Source organism: Bombina bombina, chromosome 12 (genome assembly GCF_027579735.1).
Source record: "Bombina bombina isolate aBomBom1 chromosome 12, aBomBom1.pri, whole genome shotgun sequence".
Lineage (NCBI taxonomy): Eukaryota > Metazoa > Chordata > Amphibia > Anura > Bombinatoridae > Bombina > Bombina bombina.
This window is the reverse complement of record NC_069510.1, coordinates 11,282,835-11,304,658: the sequence shown is the minus strand read 5'-3', so window position 1 is coordinate 11,304,658 and position 21,824 is coordinate 11,282,835. Positions and strand designations below refer to the sequence as shown.

General features: G+C 43.0%; 1 protein-coding gene across 1 annotated transcript in view; it reads right to left on the bottom strand.

The window, feature by feature from the left end:
- Positions 1-2,795: 2,795 nt before the first annotated feature.
- NTNG2 (netrin G2) overlaps positions 2,796-21,824 on the bottom strand; it is a 251,734-nt gene continuing 232,705 nt past the window's right edge. The window contains exons 6-7 of the mRNA XM_053695408.1: positions 17,773-17,907; positions 2,796-4,223 (exon numbers count right to left, since the gene is read on the bottom strand). Of these exons, the coding sequence (XP_053551383.1) occupies positions 4,012-4,223; positions 17,773-17,907 (347 nt within the window). The 3' untranslated portion in view covers positions 2,796-4,011. The remainder of the gene's footprint in view (positions 4,224-17,772; positions 17,908-21,824) is intronic.

Genomic DNA, 21,824 nt, shown 5'->3' with positions numbered 1-21,824 from the left:
CTCTTAAATATAATGTAACAGCCACAAAAAGATTTCAGACTTTCTTCTTCTCTTTTTCTGGACCAAGCAAAGGTCTGAAAGCTACGGCTATTACTCTAGCTGCTTAAGGACCTAATTTGTAAGACATATTTGGTTGCAAGGAAGACTCTCTTGAGTGTATTACTGCTCTTTCTACTGTAGCATTTTCCACTTCTTGGGGTTTGATGCTTGTGTTGATCAGATTTGTAAGCCAGCTACTTTTTAAAGTTGTTTTTTTTAGGCTGTTTTTGGCAGGCATGTATCTACCTTCTCTGTTTGTCTACCCTATTTTATGGTGATCTCATGGACTTCACTGCTTGGGTATAGATTCCCACACATGGTGGCTTATGGACTCTCGCTATCTGATGAAAGGAAACAAAATGTATGCTTAACTGATTCATTTATTTATTGATGGTGAGAATCCACGAGTCCCATCCTTTCTTTTTGTTCCGGTGGTGGCAGTGCTTGTTTTGTAATTCTTTTGTCCCAAATACATTCCTGCTTTTCTGTTTTCTCCATCTTTTTGACTATGTATGACTGAGGATCATGGGGAGTGGGAGGGATTTCAAGCTATAGTATGTTGGGATGTGTTTGCCTCCTCCTAGTGGTCAGGAGGGTAATTATAACATGTAATGACTCGTGGACTCTCACCATCATGAAAAAAATGAAGTTATCAGATAAACATATTTTTTGTTGTTTGGTTTTTCCAGAGATAATGGGATAAAACACAATATTCACATAAAAACAAGAAATGTTTTATGCCCATTTAAAGGGACATTCAATAATAATATAAAATGTTTAAGGAGACACTAAACCCAATTTTTTTCTTTTGTGATTCAGATAGAGCAGCAATTTTAAGCAACTTTCTAATTTACTCCTATTAGCAAATGTTCTTCATTCTCTTGGTATCTTTATTTGAAAAGCAAGAATGTAAGTTTAGATGCCGGCCCATTTTGTTGAACAACCTGGGTTGTTCTTGCTGATTGGTGGATAAATTCATCCACCAATAAACAAGTGCTGCCCAAGGTTCTGGACTTTCTTTTTCAAATAAAGATAGCAAAAGAACAAAGAAAAAATTATAATAGGAGTAAATTAGAAAGTTGCTTAACATTGCATGCTCTATCTGAATCACAAAATAAAAAATGTTGGGTTCAGTGTCCCTTTAATTATCCCCTTTTCCTGTATTTTGCTTAAAACTTGTGGGCCTTACAATTCCCCTGAGTATCTATAAAGTAACAGGCGCTACTAAGGCTTTTCCCTTTGTCATCTCTTCTGCTGATGAAGGGGACAGATGTAAATTAGCCAATAAGGTGTGCAGACAATGGCTGAAGGGAAACCCTGATACTGTATAGTCATCGTTTGCACACCTTCATGCCTGTTTTATATATATGTCTCTTATTGTCCTCAGCAAGAGATTAAATAAGGTGCAACTTAAAGGGACAGTCTAGTCAAAACTAAACAGTCATACTTCAGCTAGAGCAGCAATTTTAAGCAACTTTCTAATTTACTCCTACTATCAATTTTTCTTCATTCTCTTGGTATCTTTATTTGAAAAAGCAAGAATGAAAGCTTAGGAGATGGCCCATTTTTGGTTCAGCACCTGGGTAGCGCTTGCTGATTGGTGGCTACATTTAGACACCATTTAGCAAGCGCTACCCAGGTGCATAACCAAAAATGGGCCGGCTCCCATGCTTACATTTAAAGGATTCCAAAACTTTGAATTTTTAGTTGTTTAAATTTTATAAAAATCGTATCTATAAACCTTCATTAGCAAAACTTACCCACTTTGAACGGAAAACGAGCGTTAGAAGATGAATAAAATATTATATGACATTTATGAAAAAACGTCATCAAAGCCAAACCCCCGTTTCTGGTGCCTTCAATGCAAAAACTATTAGCCAATCACAGCGCGATTTTGTGCATCTCATTATCGCTTGCATTCGTCACCCTGCGCATGCGCAATACTATACGGCCACTAGCGCATGTGCAGATTACCGCTTAGATGCCAGACTTACCCAAAACAAGTTATTGGCATTCAGTTGGTCTGCAGTGTAAATGGAATGTGACGTATGTAATGACGTTTCAATAAGATAGCGCATGCGCATTATGCACAAAGTCGGACATCTTGATAACTCAGGTTATCAGACACGATTCGTGAAATACAAATATGATTAGATCGGTGGGTTTGGAAATCAATAAAATTTCGGAGCAGCATAACAAGAGTACGGTAAAAATATGACACGCAAAGTTAATTACAAATATCGTTAAAATATAGGTATTGATAAGTTAAAGTTACATTTTTTTCATCGTTTAGTGTCCCTTTAAAGATAACAAGAGAACAAAGAAAAATTGATAATAGGAGTAAATAAGAAAGTTGCTTAAAATTGTTGCTCTACCTGAATCATGAAAGTTTAATTTTGACTAGACTGTCCCTTTAAGTTACAACATGGCGACACCAATTACATTATAGCAACTAAACCTTTATCCATTTATCAACTAATGTAAATAATAAAAAACTTTACATGCTATTCTCGGCTAATCTTTGCTGTGAATGCATCCGTATGTCTAGCGTTTGTCTCTCTTTAGGAGCACTAGAAGTAGCACTAAAAGTAGATTAGCGCTGTGGAATCTGTTGGCGCTCTACAAATAACCGATAATAATAATAAAAATAATATGTGACTACAGTGACTGTTGGTGCCATTCACTTGTAAATATCATGTACCCTGGTTATTCCTATTGACTCATTAGACAGCAAACAGTTTTAATACAAAATTACCTTTACTTTAGATTTCTTCCTTTTTATTTTTGTATTTAACATGTCCAAGTCTTTACAATAAAGCTTTCACTCTGTGAATTGTAATATACATTTAAATGGAAACAAAAATAATTTTCTAGAAAAAAAAACCTCTTTATACAATATATCAATATATTTTCTGTGTTTAACCCCTGCTCTGCTGTGTTCTTGCTTTATGAATGTCTCTATTTTAGTAAAGCCGATGCAACCATTGACTAGTCCCCGTTTAACCCGTTGCTGTCAGGGTCATCCAAATAAAATCACTGAAGGCCCTCTTGGCAATGCGAGTGTTAACACATCACAGTGAAAACGATCAGTAGTGTAATCTCGTGCTAGATATGTGTAACTCAGTTTGCTGCTAACAATCAGTCTGCTGCAGTTCCCTGTGGCTTAGGGGAAACTTACTAAGAGCTAAATTACCCTTGTAACTATACACCCTGCTGAAAAAGGTAAAACTAACAAATGTACAATATTCATTTAGAGAAATGGTAATGAGTTTGCGCTCTAGAATGCTAGCGACCTGTGCTGTGATAGGACTATAGAGAGCGGAAGTCTACCTCTGTGCAACTCTGGGTTGTGTGAATACAAAGGAAGATTTTTCTTATTCTTATTTATATCTTTGTAGTTCAGGACTACACCTTCCATAATAACATTTCACTGTGATTTAACACAGAAAAGCAGCAATCTGCCATAAAACAAAATAACCAACAGTCAGAGCCACAGTCCTTATCCGGGTGCCCCCAGCATGGTGCAGTGCATGTGCTATCTGTGTATCTATTGTAAGGTGTGTTTGGCACACGTGGCCTCTCTCCCACGTTGTCATCTGAAGGGTCCTATGAGGAGGTTCCCTCTGTTAAGTAAATGTGTCCATGTGACTTTGCTGTGACCCCCCAAAACACTGTTTATATTCCCAGGAAAGCGTCCCTCTATTTGCCATGGTGATCCTCGATGCATCTGGTGTCTCTACAGCCAGACAGTGGATTGATACTAACAATGACAGTCCGCCTCTTGGTCCCACTTTCACGTTAGGGCCACTTCTCTGCTTCTACAGGCTGCCCTGGTGCTTCTGTGCCTTTAAGGGCAATAAAGGCACTGCAGAAGTTGTCAGACACACTCCCCCATTCCTAGGGCAGCTTGTCTGGGATTGCATGGTCTGTAGTGCTCCCCTGAAGCTTGCTCAGCCTAGAATATTCAGGGCTTTAAATGTCCACAGTTCCCAGCAGTAACAAACAGACCGTCAGGATGGAGCTGGTTAGGCTGCTGGACGATGAGTCACAGTTCCTATGGGTGGGGTCACATTTGGCATCCTGGCATAGGGCTCCCTTGAAGCCACTCGGGCAGATGCATTTCTGCCCGAGGTGGCAAGTTCCACCATTCTGGCAAATCAGAAGTTCTTCATCACAGACGTTGGCTGAAAGGAAAAGAGGGAAGATGAGTTTTTACTCCATACACCACGAACACTTAATGGAACACAAATGCCCATTTGGTTTTGTAAAAAGAAGCAGATTTCATGCTGCTGATGCTGCTTGGAGGTACAATTGCACACACTTGTACTAAGCTTTAAAGAGCCATTACAGTTGACAAATGACATGATCTAATCTGTTATGCATGTAATTGTAAGTCTATCAACCCCGAAAAGGAGTTAAACACACCGTAGAAATACTGCTAGGGACTCGCAGAGCACTGCTGGTCATGAGTGGAAAATGCTGCTGATCCAATCAGCAGTGTAAATTCCACATCTGAGTCGTCTCACTAGTGTGGCTGATTGGGTTAGCTGCAGGTCCCTCTTGGGACCAGCAGTGCTCTGCAAGTCCTGAGCGGTATTTCTAATGTGTGTTTAACTCCTTTTGTGGGGTTTTACAATTGTTTGCTCTCACAGATTAGCTTGTCATTGTTTTTTTTTTACTATAATGCCCCTTTAATACTATCCTGCAGAAGCTGCTGTTTGTTTGACATAATAGTGCTTGTTACTCTTAGCAAGTTCATTGCATAATAGATAACCTGGGAATTGATGATTCGTACCAAAAAAGACAAAAATTACAAAAAATGACAGTTTACTTGTATTATCAAGCTGAACTCTTGATATCCTCTGCAGACACTTTAGGGCCCGATCATCAAAACTTTGTTGGGTCAGATGTGAAAAACCACACGACACTCACATGGAGCTGCCCACGGGCAATTATCTAAATAGGGGCTTATAGAAAGTAATGATTCTTGCTGGAAAGGAAGGCACTGCTGGGGAGAGTAAAGGGACCAGGGGCGCACTTTTAACCTCTTTTAATGGGGATTGCATTACTAATAGCGTGGTCTCGAGATTATCCTGTTTTCAGTGTTTATTATCTTACAATCGCCTCTATGTTCTTATACCTGGGATAAGTGTTTTGTGTATTTTGACTCACTCTCAGTCTGCAAGATAAAACAGCGAGAACTACAGGGGAAATATTTACAGAATACCCCAGACCTGGATGAGAAAATTCAGCTACTCCCATGGAATGCCCCTGTACAGGGGGAAACTCATTTTACAATAAGGAAAATAATACACTTTGTAATTTCATATTATAAATACAGTGTATTTTATTACAGTATCTACTGTGCACCTTAAATAGTTTTTTAAATACAAATTTAAATTTTTCTATAAAATATGATTTTGCAGAACAATTTTGTTACAATTTTAAATGTGATTTAACAATACAAATTTTTATTGCATATTTTTATTTGGGTTTCATTTATTAATTTGATATGATTTTTAAAATGTGTTTTTTTGTCAGCTCTGTTGTAATGTGTGCATCTTCTTACTTAAAGGGACACTAAACCCAAATATTTTCTTACATGATTCAGATAGTGCAGCAACTTTCTAATTGACTCCTTTTATCAATTTTTCTTTGTTCATTTGGTATCTTTATTTGAAAAAGCAGGAATGAAAGCTTTGGAGCCGGCCTATTTTTGGTTCAGTACTCTGGGTAGGGCTAACGGATTGTGGCTACATTTAGCCATCCAATCAGCAAGCGCAACCCAGGTTCTTAACCTAAAATCGGCCGGCACCAAAGCTTTTTTTTCTGCTTTTCAAATAAAGATAGCAAGAGAACGAAGAAAATTTGTTAATAGGAGTAAATTAGAAAGTTGCTTAAAATTGCTGCTCTATCTGAATCATGTAAGAAAATATTTGGGTTTAGTGTCCCTTTAAAGGGACATGAAACCCAAACATGTTTTTTCATGATTCAGATAGAAAATAGATTTTCTCCAACATTGGTGTGTCCGGTCCACGGCGTCATCCATTACTTGTGGGATATTCTCCTCCCCTACAGGAAATGGCAAAGAGCACAGCATAAGCTGTCCATATAGTCCCCCCTCTGGCTCCGCCCCCCCAGTCATTCTCCTTGCCGCTCTGAACAAGTAGCATCTCCACGGGGATGGTGAGGAGTTTGTGGTGTTAGTTGTAGTTTTTTATTTCTTCTATCAAGAGTTTGTTATTTTAAAATAGTGCCGGTTTGTACTATTTACTCTACAACAGAAAATGAAGAAGATTTCTGTTAAAAGAGGAGTATGATTTTAGCAGCAGTAACTAAAATCAATTGCTGTTCCCACGCAGGACTGTTGAGCCTAGAGAACTTCAGTTGGGGGGAACAGTTTGCAGACTTATCTGCTTCAGGTACGATTAGTCATATTTCTAACAAGACTGTGTAATGCTAGAAGACTCATTTTCCCTCTTGGGGATCGGTAAGCCATTTTCTTAGATTCATAACAGATTAAGGCTTATAAATGGGCTCTATACTGGTTGACACTATTGTGGGTTAAATTGATTGGTTTTTATCAGATTTATTGGAAATTTAGAGTGTTTTTTTGTGTTATAAAAACACTTTTGGGAACGTTTTTTTCGCCTGGCATCTAGTTAGACTACTACTTCAGTCAGAAAGGCCCCTTCACTCTGGTAATGCAGATGAAGGAGGCCCTGTTTTCGCTCCTCAATTGCGCAGTTTATTTACTTATCAGTGCATGCAGCTTCATTTGAGGGTCCTGTGGGTAAATAAAACGGACTCAGGAAGGTTTATTTCAGTGCTGGATCACTTTAAGGGAAGGTAAAAAGCAGCAGCAAGGCTGTGGCAGTGATTGTTGTGTGTTAAAATTGTTTATTTGAACAAATAGCTCCGGTTTGCTCATTTTAAGGGTTAAAGTCTTGAAACTTGGTGTGCAATACTTTCAATGCATTAGGACTATGGGGTGCAAATTTTGTAAAAATCGGACATTGCCTTCATAGTTTTTTTTAGAAATAAAGTGTGCTTGTTTATTATTTAAAGAGACAGTAACGCTTTTCTTTAAAAACGTTTTTATTGCATTATTAGCCTGCCATATTCTGTCTAACATGTCTGTACCTTCAGATAGCTTATGCTGTGTATGTATGGAAGCCAAGGTGGTTCCCTCTATTAATGTTTTGTGCAAATTGTGTCATAGCGTCCAAACAAAGTAAGGACAGTACTGTCACATTTAATAAGATTGCCCAGGATGATTCTTCATGTGAAGGTAGTGGGGATAGTTTATCATCCTCTCCTTCTGTGTCAATACCAGTTTTGCCCGCGCAGGCGATATCTAGTACAGCTAGCGCGCCAATGCTGGTTACTATGCAGCAATTAACTGCAGTGATGGGATAATTCTTTAGCAAATCTATTATCCAAACTGCCATCCTATTCTAGAAAGCATGATTGCTCATTTTTTAAATACAGAAGATGAGCAGGTTAGCGCTGAGGACAATTTACCAGTTGTTCCCTCACATCAATCTGAGTATAGCAGTGAGGGAGGGCCTGTCTGAAGGGGAAGTTTCTGATTCAGGAAAAGTTTCTCAGCAGGCAGACACTAATATAGTGATTTTTAAATTTAAGTTGGAACACCTCCGCGCCCTGCTTAAGAAGGTCCTAACTACTCTAGATGATTGTGATTCTCTGGTAATGCCAGAGAAATTGTGCAAGATGGACAAATTCTTAGAGGTTCCAGTGCACGCTGATGCCTTTCCGATACCCAAGCGGGTGGTGGACATAGTGACTAAGGAGTGGGAAAAGCCAGGTATACCTTTTGTTCCACCTCCTATATTCAAGAAAATGTTCCCCATTGTCGACCCCAGATAGGACACATGGCAAACGGTTCCTAAGGTTGAGGGGGCGGTTTCAATGTTAGCTAAGCGCACAACTATTCCTATTGAGGACAGTTGCGCTTTCAAAGATCCTATGAATAAAAGATTAGAAGGACTGTTAAAAAAGAATTTATTCAGCAGGTCTTCCTTATTCAACCAATCTCGTGCATTATTCCTGTCACTATCGCAGCGTATTTGGGTTCGAGGAACTGGAAAATTCGCTTCAAAGGGAGACTCCATATGATGAAGTCATGGACAGAATTCACGCACTTAAGTTGGCTAATTCATTTATTTTGGATGCCGCTTTTCTATTGCCAAGTTAGCGGCGAAAAGTGCAGGGATTGCTATAGTGGCGCGCAGAGCGCTTTGGCTAAAATCCTGGTCGGCGAATGTGTCGTCCAAGAATAAATTGCTTAATATTCCTTTCAAGGATAAGACCCTATTCGGGCCGGAATTGAAAGAGATTATTTCTGACATTACTGGTGGAAAGGGACATGCCCTTCCACAAGATAGGCCTTTTAAGGCTAAGAACAAATCTAATTTTCGTTCCTTTCGCAATTTCAGGAACGGACCAATTCCTATCTCTGCGGCTTCCAGACAAGAAGGCAACACTTCCCAACCTAAACCAGCATGGAAAACATTGCAAGGTTGGAACTAGGGTAAACAGGCCAAAAAGCCTGCTGCTGCTACCAAGACAGCATGAAGGGGTAGCCCCAATCCGGGACCGGATCGAGTAGGGGGCAGACTCTCTCTTTTTGCTCAGGCTTGAGCAAGAGATGTTCCGGATCCCTAGACACTAGAATAGTCTCTTTGGGATATCTTCTAGAAAGGAACTTCCTCCAAAGGGAAGGTTCCACATGTCTCGCTTATCTTCAGACCAGATGAAGAGACAGGCATTCTTACACTGCGTAGGAGCCATAGTAAAGTGGGAGTGATACACTCAGTTCCAACTGTGGAACAAGGTCAGGGGTTTTACTCAAACCTGTTTGTAGTTCCCAAAAAAGAGGGAACTTTCAGACCAATTCTGGATTTAAAGATTCTAAGATCATCATCAGTTCCTAAGGTTCGCCTTTCTGGACAAACATTATCAGTTTGTGGCTCTTTCATTCGGGTTAGCCACTGCTCCCAGAATTTTCACAAAGGTGCTAGGGTCCCTTCTGATGGTTCTAAGACCGAGGGGCATTGCAGTGGCACCTTATTTAGACGACATTCTAATTCAAGCGTCGTCTCTTTCCAAGGCAAAGGCTCATACAGACATTGTTCTAGCCTTTCTCAGATCTCACGGGTGGAAGGTGAACGTAGAAAAGGGTTCCCTGTCTCCGTCAACAAGAGTTCCCTTTTGGGAACAATAATAGATTCTTTACAAATGAAGATCTTCCTGACAGATGTCAGAAAGTCAAAGCTTCTAAACGCTTGTCAAATTCTTCACTCTATTCTGCAGCCTTCCATAGCTCAGTGCATGGAAGTAGTAGGATTGATGGTTGCAGCAATGGACATAGTTCCTTTTGCTCGAATTCATCTAAGACCATTACAACTGTGCATGCTCAATCAGTGGAATGGGGACTATGCAGACTTGTCTCCACAGATTCAAGTAGACCAGATGACCAGAGACTCACTTCGTTGGTGGTTGACACAGGATCACCTGTCTCAGGGAATGAGTTTCCGCAGACCAGAGTGGGTCATTGTCACGACCAACGCCAGTCTATTAGGCTGGGGCGCGGTCTGGGATTCCCTGAAAGCTCAGGGTCTATGGTCTCGGGAAGAGTCTCTTCTCCCGATAAACATCCTGGAACTGAGAGCGATATTCAATGCTCTCCGGGCTTGGCCTCAACTAGCGAAGGCCGGATTCATAAGATTCCAGTCAGACAACATGACGACTGTAGCTTACATCAACCATCAGGGAGGAACAAAGAGTTCCTTGGCGATGAGAGAGGTATCCAAGATCATCAAATGGGCGGAGGATCATTCCTGCCATCTATCTGCAATTCACATCCCAGGAGTAGTCAACTGGGAGGCGGATTATCTGAGTCGTCAGACTTTCCATCCAGGGCAGTGGGAACTCCACCCGGAGGTTTTTGCCCAGTTGACTCAATTATGGGGCATTCCAGACATGGATCTGATGGTGTCTCGTCAGAACTTCAAGGTTCCTTGCTACGGGTCCAGATCCAGGGATCCCAAGGCAACTCTAGTGGATGCATTAGTGGCGTCTTGGTCGTTCAACCTAGCTTATGCGTTTCCACCGCTCCCTCTCCTTCCCAGGCTCGTAGCCAGGATCAAACAGGAGAAGGCCTCTGTGATTCTGATAGCTCCTGCGTGGCCGCGCAGGACTTGGTATGCAGACCTGGTGAATATGTCATCGGCTCCACCATGGAAGCTACCTTTGAGACAGGATCTTCTAGTACAAGGTCCATTCGATCATCCAAATCTAGTCGTTCTGCAGCTGACTGCTTGGAAATTGAACGCTTGATTTTATCCAGGCGTGGGTTTTCAAATTCAGTGATAGATACTCTGGTTCAAGCCAGAAAACCTGTGACTAGAAAGATTTACCATAAAATATGGAAAAAATATATCTGTTGGTGTGAATCCAAGGGATTCTCCTGGAGTAAGATTAAAATTCCTAAGATTCTCTCCTTTCTCCAAGAAGGTTTGGATAAAGGGTTGTCAGTGAGTTCTCTAAAAGGGCAGATTTCTGCTTTACACAAGCGACTGGCAGCTGTGCCAGAGGTACAAGCTTTTGTACAGGCTTTGGTCAGAATCAAGCCTGTTTACAGACCCATGACTCCTCCTTGGAGTCTAAATTTAGTTCCTTCAGTTCTTCAAGGGGTTCCGTTTGAACCTTTACATTCCATAGATACCAAATTACTATCTTGGAAAGTTCTGTTTTGGTTGCTATTTCTTCTGCTAGAAGAGTTTCTGAATTATCTGCTTTGCAGTGTGATCCACCCTATCTGGTGTTCCATTCAGATAAGGTTGTTTTGCGTACTAAGCCTGGTTTTCCTCCGAAAGTTGTTCCAACAAGAATGTTAACCAGGAAATAGTTGTTCCTTCTCTGTGTCCGAATCCAGTTTCAAAGAAGGAACGTTTGTTACACAATTTAGATGTAGTTCGTGCTTTAAAGTCCTATTTAGAAGCAACAAAGGATTTTAGACAAACCTCATCTTTGTTTGTCGTTTACTCTGGTAAGAGGAGAGGACAATAAGCTACTGCTACCTCTCTTTCTTTCGGGCGGAAAAGTATTATCCGATTATCTTATGAGACTGCCGGACGGCAGCCTCCTGAACCAATCACAGCTCACTCTACTAGGGCTGTGGCTTCCCATGAGCCTTCAAGAACGAGGCTTCTGTTGATCAGATATGTAAGGCAGAGACTTGGTCTTCTCTGCACACTTTTGCCAGATTCTACAAATTTGATACTTTTGCTTCTTCGGAGGCTATTTTTGGGAGAAAGGTTTTGCAAGCTGTGGTGCCTTCTGTTTAGGTAACCTGATTTGCTCCCTCCCTTCATCCGTGTCCTAAAGCTTTGGTATTGGTTCCCACAAGTAATGGATGACGCTGTGGACCGGACACACCAATGTTGGAGAAAACAGAATTTATGCTTACCTGATAAATTACTTTCTCCAACGGTGTGTCCGGTCTACGGCCCGCCCTGGTTTTTGAATCAGGTTTGAAAAATGTCTTTCTCTATACACTACAGTCACCACAGCACCCTATGGTTTCTCCTTTTTCTCCTAACCGTCGGTCGAATGACTGGGGGGGCGGAGCCAGAGGGGGGACTATATGGACAGCTCTTGCTGTGTGCTCTCCTTGCCATTTCCTGTAGGGGAGGAGAATATCCCACAAGTAATGGATGACGCCGTGGACCGGACACACCTTTGGAGAAAGTAATTTATCAGGTAAGCATAAATTCTGTTTTTTTTTTTAAGTTTCCAATTTACTTCTATTATCAAATTTGCTTTGTTCGCATGTTATTCTTTGTTGAAGAGATATCTAGATAGGTAGCGTGCACATGCCTGGAGCTCTACATGACAGGAAATAGTCCTGCCATCTAGTGCTCTTGCTCATGTATTACATTGTTGCAGAACTGCTGCAGACACGTGCACACTTCTGAGCTTATCTTCCTGCTTTTCAACAAAGAAGTTAATAATTTCAGTTCATTACTATTATCAAATGTACTTTGTTCTCTTGGTGTCTTTTGTTGAAAGCGTATGTACATATCCTCTGCAACAGCAATGCCCTATTGGGAGCTAGTTGGTGATTGCTGGCTACACACATATGCCTTATGTAATTGGCTTGTCATATATGTTCAGCCAGCTTCCAGTAGTGTTGCTTTGGAGCTGAGTTTACCTCTGTGTTTAACCCTTTTGTACAATAACCACATGCTGTAACACACTGCCTTTCTCTGCCCCTTTAACCTGTGAGTGTGACCTTTACAACTGCCTGAGGATGAGAACAGGTGACTTTAGCACAATTGGCTGATTTGATCACATGTGCTGCAGTTCAGAGCAGTTACTGAGTTGTGCTTGTTACATTTAGTTCTCCCAGGCAGCTGAGCTTCATGTCTCCTGCAAGGGGATATCTTACTAGGGTTGCCACCTCAGCCATGTTTTCCTGGACACTTATGAGTTACACATGCTGCAGGGTGTGCAGGGAGGAACATGTATTGTGTTTCTAGACAGCACTATTCATATTCCCCCCTGCGCACCCTGCAGCATGTGTAACTTATAAGTGTTCTGTATTTTAAGGGACGGGTGGCAACCCTATATCTTACATACTCGCATGTAGCACAGAGAGCTTGGGTAGTTGGCACCAGTGTTCCCTCTAAGGCCAGTTTTGTGTGCGGCCCAGCAGTGAAACAGTTAATTAGGTAACCACACCCTGCAATTAGCAAACATTGCACAATGCAGGTGGAAAGGTATGGTTCTCTTGTTAACTGTTTCACTGCTAGGCTGCACACAAAACTGTCCTTAGAGGGAACACTGGTTGGCACTGGTATTGCTGCTGAGCTTGTTGCCCTTATTAGTTATTTTGCCCCCTTGTTCCTGATAATTATTTATTAAAGTTGTGCCTTTTCCACTGTCCTCTGAAAGGGCATCATGCAGGCTTCATGACTTCAGACCCTGCAACATGCTACAGTGAACACTGCTCAGTGCAAGCTCTCATTTATATCTCTCTCTAATAAGGTAACCTACTCAAACAGCTTTTTTTCCATGTGCATACCAAAACAATGCAAATGTTAACAAAATGGCAGTAGTAATGCTTTATTTATTGCAGCATTTATATATACTATTGTACATATCTAAAAAGGCATTGCATGTCCTTTAAACCTGGGTATAACGCTCCTATCCTGTGACTGGGGGAGCCAGCCTTGTGAGCACAGCTGAAGCCCCTCAGCAGATTAGCCCCACCCTGAGTTGTGTAACCTACTCACTGTACCTGCTGCTAGCATTGTCTTTACACTTGACAGACTTTGTTTTGCCTCTTGGCATCTGGACTTTTTTAGCCCCTGTTCTCTTTCTTCTCTTCAGCCTACCCTACTACAAGGTGACCCCTGCCATGCATGTATGCTTGTGCCAACCTGGCACAATGTGAGGAGCTTCAGCGTGTGTCTTGTCTACAGCGATTATACCTCTGTCTCACCTAACACTTGCTATTGTAGTCTCCTGCACCTATGGTGAAACTGTGAGTATTCTTGCAATAGAATGTTATTGGCTGCTGTCTTGTTGGTCAGCTGGGGTATGTTTGTGCAGGATCTGTTTATGGAGCTTACATCCCTAACTAATGTAGCAAACACTTGATTTATGGTAGAGAAGAAGTGGGGCATATTACTGGTGGATTAGATGAGAGCATAAAATATTAAGGATAAACAGGTGATTAAATGTGACCCCTGTATTATACCTGAGGGGAAACAGTGCTGTTCTTTTATTTGTGCTGCTGGCAATATCCATTATGCAACAGCTACAGGGGTAAAGCTTGTTTAATGCAAATAGAAATGTGCGCGGTTTGTCATTTGTCTTATAAGTCAGTGATTTAGCTGCATCTAACACACAGGATTCAGACTGCAGTTACCCTTATGGCTATAGCAGGCTCTGCAGTTACCCTTATGGCTATAGCAGGCTCTGCAGTTACTCTTATGGCTATATCAGGCTCTGCAGTTACCCTTATGGTTATATCAGGCTCTGCAGTTACCCTTATGGTTATATCAGGCTCTGCAGTTACCCTTATGGCTATATCAGGCTCTGCAGTTACCCTTATGGTTATATCAGGCTCTGCAGTTACCCTTATGGTTATATCAGGCTCTGCAGTTACCCTTATGGTTATATCAGGCTCTGCAGTTACCCTTATGGCTATATCAGGCTCTGCAGTTACCCTTATGGTTATATCAGGCTCTGCAGTTACCCTTATGGCTATATCAGGCTCTGCAGTTACCCTTATGGCTATATCAGGCTCTGCAGTTACCCTTATGGTTATATCAGGCTCTGCAGTTACCCTTATGGCTATATCAGGCTCTGCAGTTACCCTTATGGCTATATCAGGCTCTGCAGTTACCCTTATGGTTATATCAGGCTCTGCAGTTACCCTTATGGCTATATCAGGCTCTGCAGTTACCCTTATGGTTATATCAGGCTCTGCAGTTACCCTTATGGCTATATCAGGCTCTGCAGTTACCCTTATGGTTATATCAGGCTCTGCAGTTACCCTTATGGTTATATCAGGCTCTGCAGTTACCCTTATGGCTATATCAGGCTCCGCAGTTACCCTTATGGCTATATCAGGCTCTGCAGTTACCCTTATGGCTATATCAGGCTCTGCAGTTACCCTTATGGCTATATCAGGCTCCGCAGTTACCCTTATGGCTATATCAGGCTCCGCAGTTACCCTTATGGCTATATCAGGCTCCGCAGTTACCCTTATGGTTATATCAGGCTCTGCAATTACCCTTATGGTTATATCAGGCTCTGCAGTTACCCTTATGGCTATATCAGGCTCTGCAGTTACCCTTATGGCTATATCAGGCTCTGCAGTTACCCTTATGGCTATATCAGGCTCTGCAGTTACCCTTATGGCTATATCAGGCTCTGCAGTTACCCTTATGGTTATATCAGGCTCTGCAGTTACCCTTATGGTTATATCAGGCTCTGCAGTTACCCTTATGGCTATATCAGGCTCTGCAGTTACCCTTATGGTTATATCAGGCTCTGCAGTTACCCGTATGGTTATATCAGGCTCTGCAGTTACCCTTATGGTTATACCAGGCTCTGCAGTTACCCTTATGGTTATATCAGGCTCCGCAGTTACCCTTATGGTTATATCAGGCTCCGCAGTTACCCTTATGGCTATATCAGGCTCCGCAGTTACCCTTATGGCTATATCAGGCTCCGCAGTTACCCTTATGGCTATATCAGGCTCTGCAGGTACCCTTATGGCTATATCAGGCTCTGCAGTTACCCTTATGGCTATATCAGGCTCTGCAGTTACCCTTATGGTTATATCAGGCTCTGCAGTTACCCTTATGGTTATATCAGGCTCTGCAGTTACCCTTATGGCTATATCAGGCTCTGCAGTTACCCTTATGGTTATATCAGGCTCTGCAGTTACCCTTATGGCTATATCAGGCTCTGCAGTTACCCTTATGGCTATATCAGGCTCTGCAGTTACCCTTATAGCTATATCAGGCTCCGCAGTTACCCTTATGGTTATATCAGGCTCTGCAGTTACCCTTATGGCTATATCAGGCTCTGCAGTTACCCTTATAGCTATATCAGGCTCCGCAGTTACCCTTATGGTTATATCAGGCTCTGCAGTTACACTTATGGCTATATCAGGCTCCGCAGTTACCCTTATGGTTATATCAGGCTCCGCAGTTACCATTATGGCTATAACAGGCTCCGCAGTTACCATTATGGCTATAACAGGCTCCGCAGTTACCCTTATGGTTATATCAGGCTCTGCAGTTACCCTTATGGCTATATCAGGCTCTGCAGTTACCCTTATGGTTATATCAGGCTCTGCAGTTACCCTTATGGCTATATCAGGCTCTGCAGTTACCCTTATGGCTATATCAGGCTCAGCAGTTACCCTTATGGCTATATCAGGCTCTGCAGTTACCCTTATGGTTATATCAGGCTCTGCAGTTACTCTTATGGCTATATCAGGCTCTGCAGTTACTCTTATGGCTATATCAGGCTCTGCAGTTACCCTTATGGCTATATCAGGCTCTGCAGTTACCCTTATGGCTATAGCAGGCTCTGCAGTTACCCTTATGGCTATAGCAGGCTCTGCAGTTACCCTTATGGTTATATCAGACTGCAGTTACCCTTATGGCTATATCAGACTGCAGTTACCCTTATGGCTATATCAGGCTCTGCAGTTACCCTTATGGCTATATCAGGCTCTGCAGTTACCCTTATGGCTATATCAGGCTCTGCAGTTACCCTTATGGCTATATCAGGCTCTGCAGTTACCCTTATGGCTATATCAGGCTCTGCAGTTACCCTTATGGCTATATCAGGCTCTGCAGTTACCCTTATGGCTATATCAGGCTCTGCAGTTACCCTTATGGCTATATCAGGCTCTGCAGTTACCCTTATGGCTATATCAGGCTCTGCAGTTACCCTTATGGCTATATCAGGCTCTGCAGTTACCCTTATGGTTATATGAGGCTCTGTATCTATCTATATGCTCCGCAGTTAGCCTTATGGTTATGAGGCAGTAATTTAGGCTCCGCAGTTAGCCTTATGGTTATATGAGGCAGTAATTTAGGCTCCGCAGTTAGCCTTATGGTTATATGAGGCAGTAATTTAGGCTCCGCAGTTACCCTTATGGTTATATGAGGCAGTAATTTAGGCTCCGCAGTTACCCTTATGGTTATATGAGGCAGTAATTTAGGCTCCGCAGTTAGCCTTATGGTTATATGAGGCAGTAATTTAGGCTCCGCAGTTAGCCTTAAGGTTATATGAGGCAGTAATTTAGGCTCCGCAGTTAGCCTTAAGGTTATATGAGGCAGTAATTTAGGCTCCGCAGTTACCCTTATGGTTATATGAGGCAGTAATTTAGGCTCCGCAGTTAGCCTTAAGGTTATATGAGGCAGTAATTTAGGCTCCGCAGTTACCCTTATGGTTATATGAGGCAGTAATTTAGGCTCCGCAGTTACCCTTATGGTTATATGAGGCAGTAATTTAGGCTCCGCAGTTACCCTTATGGCTATATGAGGCAGTAATTTAGGCTCCGCAGTTAGCCTTATGGTTATATGAGGCAGTAATTTAGGCTCCGCAGTTAGCCTTAAGGTTATATGAGGCAGTAATTTAGGCTCCGCAGTTAGCCTTAAGGTTATATGAGGCAGTAATTTAGGCTCCGCAGTTAGCCTTAAGGTTATATGAGGCAGTAATTTAGGCTCCGCAGTTACCCTTATGGCTATATGAGGCAGTAATTTAGGCTCCGCAGTTACCCTTATGGTTATATGAGGTATTTAGGCTCCGCAGTTACCCTTATGGTTATATGAGGTATTTAGGCTCCGCAGTTACCCTTATGGTTATATGAGGTATTTAGGCTCTGTATAGCTCAGTAAGTTAGTTGTATATCAGGCACAATACACAGTGTGCAGCAGATTAGGGGTTGCCTGGTGTATTACAAACTGAAGCTGTGTCCCTGGGTATCTTCATACATAACGTTCCCACCAATACCCCTAAAACAGTTGTCTCCGTTCAGTAGTTTGAGGAGGTTTGCTGATAATGTAATTGTCTGACGTTGGCCGTATAATACAAATAACTATCTGCTTCTGTGTCTAATGGGGGAGATGTGCACTGCTGTACAGGACACGTGTTGTAGATGGATATACTTACGGTAGCAGCCCTGTCGCCAGTGGTAACCCGGCAGGCAGTCCTCGCACTTCGGACCAGTCGATCCTCTTTTGCATTCACAGTATCCCGTTTCATTGCAGCGGTCGTGCAAGGAGCCCAGCTGATTACAGTTACATTCTGCAGAGACATTAATTAAACATTATTACTGGAGCAGCACAGCCTTGGCACTAGGTTCTATATTGGCACATTGTAACAGTTATAGGTGCAGTGACATGTAAATACCCAAGTAATGTGATTAAGCAAACACAGTGTATGGGGTATGGTTTTCCTAGCAAATTAATGCTTCCTGTTAGTACAGAATGTTATAAAATAACCTTGAAATATATGTTCATTATTTATTTTGCCCCTTTTTGTGTAATTTAGCTCTGGAAATTGTATTTTTTCTAATACTTGGAGCTGCAAATGCACCCTACTGACTTCTTAAGTCTAACCCTACTACATATCTCTAAATATCTTTAGCAGATAACTGCAAAACAGTGCATTTATACTAACATATTGGCTGTGCCTAGCCTTGCCTACAGACAACAAATAAGGGAAATGGTAGAGTTTGGCTACTGAAAAGTAATTGCAGCAAACAATATATTTTGTTTTAAAAATGTTTAGACTTAGCTGATAAGTTATTCTTTAGTAACACAACAGAAATGTCTTGTAATTACTAGGAGTATACTGTCCCTTTAAGTGTTTTACTTATCTCTGGTGGTTACTTACCCTCAGATAGTGACCCTATAACTTATTTAATTCTGCAATAGTGTCCCTCTACCTACCACACTATACGGAGTATGAGAGTGCAGTCAGATGCTATCTAGACTAGGAAATCTTGCTCCTCATGCCTACTGAACAACCTACTTATTGTCTGCTCCTCACTCCTACTGCACAACCTGCTTCCTGTCTGCTCCTCATGCCTACTGCACAACCTGCTTCCTGTCTGCTCCTCACTCCTACTGCACAACCTGCTTCCTGTCTGCTCCTCACTCCTACTGCACAACCTGCTTCCTGTCTGCTCCTCACTCCTACTGCACAACCTGCTTCCTGTCTGCTCCTCACTCCTACTGCACAACCTGCTTCCTGTCTGCTCCTCACTCCTACTGCACAACCTGCTTCCTGTCTGCTCCTCACTCCTACTGCACAACCTGCTTCCTGTCTGCTCCTCACTCCTACTGCACAACATGCTTCCTGTCTGCTCCTCACTCCTACTGCACAACATGCTTCCTCTCTGCTCCTCACTCCTGCTGCACAACCTGCTTTCTCTCTGCTCCTCACCCCTACTGAACAACCTGCTTCCTGTCTGCTCCTCACTCCTACTGCACAACCTGCTTCCTGTCTGCTCCTCACTCCTGCACAACCTGCTTCCTGTCTGCTCCTCACTCCTACTGCACAACCTGCTTCCTGTCTGTTCCTCACTCCTACTGCACAACCTGCTTCCTGTCTGCTCCTCTCTCCTACTGCACAACCTGCTTCCTGTCTGCTCCTCAGGCCTACTGCACAACCTGCTTCCTGTCTGCTCCTCAGGCCTACTGCACAACCTGCTTCCTGTCTGCTCCTCACTCCTACTGCACAACCTGCTTCCTGTCTGCTCCTCACGTCTACTGCACAACCTGCTTCCTGTCTGCTCCTCACGTCTACTGCACAACCTGCTTCCTGTCTGCTCCTCACGTCTACTGCACAACCTGCTTCCTGTCTGCTCCTCACTCCTACTGCACAACCTGCTTCCTGTCTGCTCCTCACTCCTACTGCACAACCTGCTTCCTGTCTGCTCCTCACTCCTACTGCACAACCTGCTTCCTGTCTGCTCCTCACTCCTACTGCACAACCTGCTTCCTGTCTGCTCCTCAGGCCTACTGCACAACCTGCTTCCTGTCTGCTCCTCACTCCTACTGCACAACCTGCTTCCTGTCTGCTCCTCACTCCTACTGCACAACCTGCTTCCTGTCTGCTCCTCACGTCTACTGTACAACCTGCTTCCTCTCTGCTCCTCACTCCTACTGCACAACCTGCTTCCTGTCTGCTCCTCACTCCTACTGCACAACCTGCTTCCTGTCTGCTCCTCACTCCTACTGCACAACCTGCTTCCTGTCTGCTCCTCACTCCTACTGCACAACCTGCTTCCTGACTGCTCCTCACTCCTACTGCACAACCTGCTTCCTGTCTGCTCCTCAGGCCTACTGCACAACCTGCTTCCTGTCTGCTCCTCACTCCTAATGCACAACCTGCTTCCTGTCTGCTCCTCACTCCTACTGCACAACCTGCTTCCTGTCTGCTCCTCTCTCCTACTGCACAACCTGCTTCCTGTCTGCTCCTCACTCCTACTGCACAACCTGCTTCCTGTCTGCTCCTCTCTCCTACTGCACAACCTGCTTCCTCAATGCTCTTCTTTCCTACTGCACAACCTGCTTCCTGTATTTCTATTACATTTACATTGTTCTCTTGTCATCCTTTGATGGAAAACATGCCTAGGTAGGCTCAGGAGCAACAGTTTAGTGCTGGGAATCTAGCTGTTCATTAGTGGCTACAAACATATGTCTCTTGTTATTGGCTTACCAGATGTGCTCAGCTGGCTCACAGTAGCACATTACTGCTCTGCATCTGACTTTAATGAAATGTTTCACCCCTCTGCAGGAGTTAGCCCCTATGGGGATTGCATTTTTAATAGCGTGGTCTTGCGGCCAGGAGTGAGACCGTGTTATTTCCGATGGCCAGCAGGAAGGATGGATGGTATAATAGCGAGCGGCGGGATCTGTGCTATTATAACCCGGAAAACCCTTAACGAACACCAACATACAGAGCCCGATGTGGTCATTAAGGTGTTAAACACATAGGTATATACAATAATAAATGCTATAACACAATAGATTATTTTCTTTTTGCACTTATGTACCGCTAGGATAGCCCTGTGTATACTGTCAGACATTCTTCTATTTTCTTACATATCTACTGCAAGGTGTATGATTATCAAGCACATCCTTATCGTCTCTGTAACTCTGCTTGTTTGTGAGGTTTTATCCAATATCACAAGCGCATGCCACAGCGCTTGTATGAGTAATCTTTATGCAGTCAGGCCAGAACTTGTGCTGTTAGTGTAACAACCTCAACTGCTATTTAGTGTGTTAAAGGGACATTGAACACTAAATAAATGATAGATAGAAAGAAGCACTTCAATATTGACAAAATAAGTGTAAAGCTTTAGTTTCTATAAAACAATGGGAGCTGCCATTTTGTAACTTAGGCCTAGATTTAGAGTTCGGCGGTAGCCGTCAAAACCAGCGTTAGAGGCTCCTAACGCTGGTTTTGGCCGCCCGCTGGTATTTGGAGTCAGTGATTAAAGGGTCTAACGCTCACTTTTCAGCCGCGACTTTTCCATACCGCAGATCCCCCTACGCCATTTGCGTAGCCTATCTTTTCAATGGGATCTTCCTAACGCCGGTATTTAGAGTCGTTTCTGCAGTGAGCGTTAGAGCTCTAACGACAAGATTCCAGCCGCCTGAAAATAGCAGGAGTTAAGAGCTTTCTGGCTAACGCCGGTTTATAAAGCTCTTAACTACTGTACCCTAAAGTACACTAACACCCATAAACTACCTATGTACCCCTAAACCGAGCTCCCCCCACATCGCCGCCACTCGATTAAAATTTTTAACCCCTAATCTGCCGACCGCCACCTACGTTATACTTATGTACCCCTAATCTGCTGCCCCTAACACCGCCGACCCCTGTATTATATCTATTAACCCCTAACTTGCCCCCCACAACGTCGCCGCAAGCTACTTAAAATAATTAACCCCTAATCTTCCGACCGCAAATCGCCGCCACCTACGTTATCCCTATGTACCCCTAATCTGCTACCCCTAACATCGCCGACCCCTATGTTATATTTATTAACCCCTAATCTGCCCCCCTCAACGTCGCCGACACCTACCTACACTTATTAACCCCTAATCTGCCGAGCGGACCTGAGCGCTACTATAATAAAGTTATTAACCCCTAATCCGCCTCACTAACCCTATCATAAATAGTATTAACCCCTAATCTGCCCTCCCTAA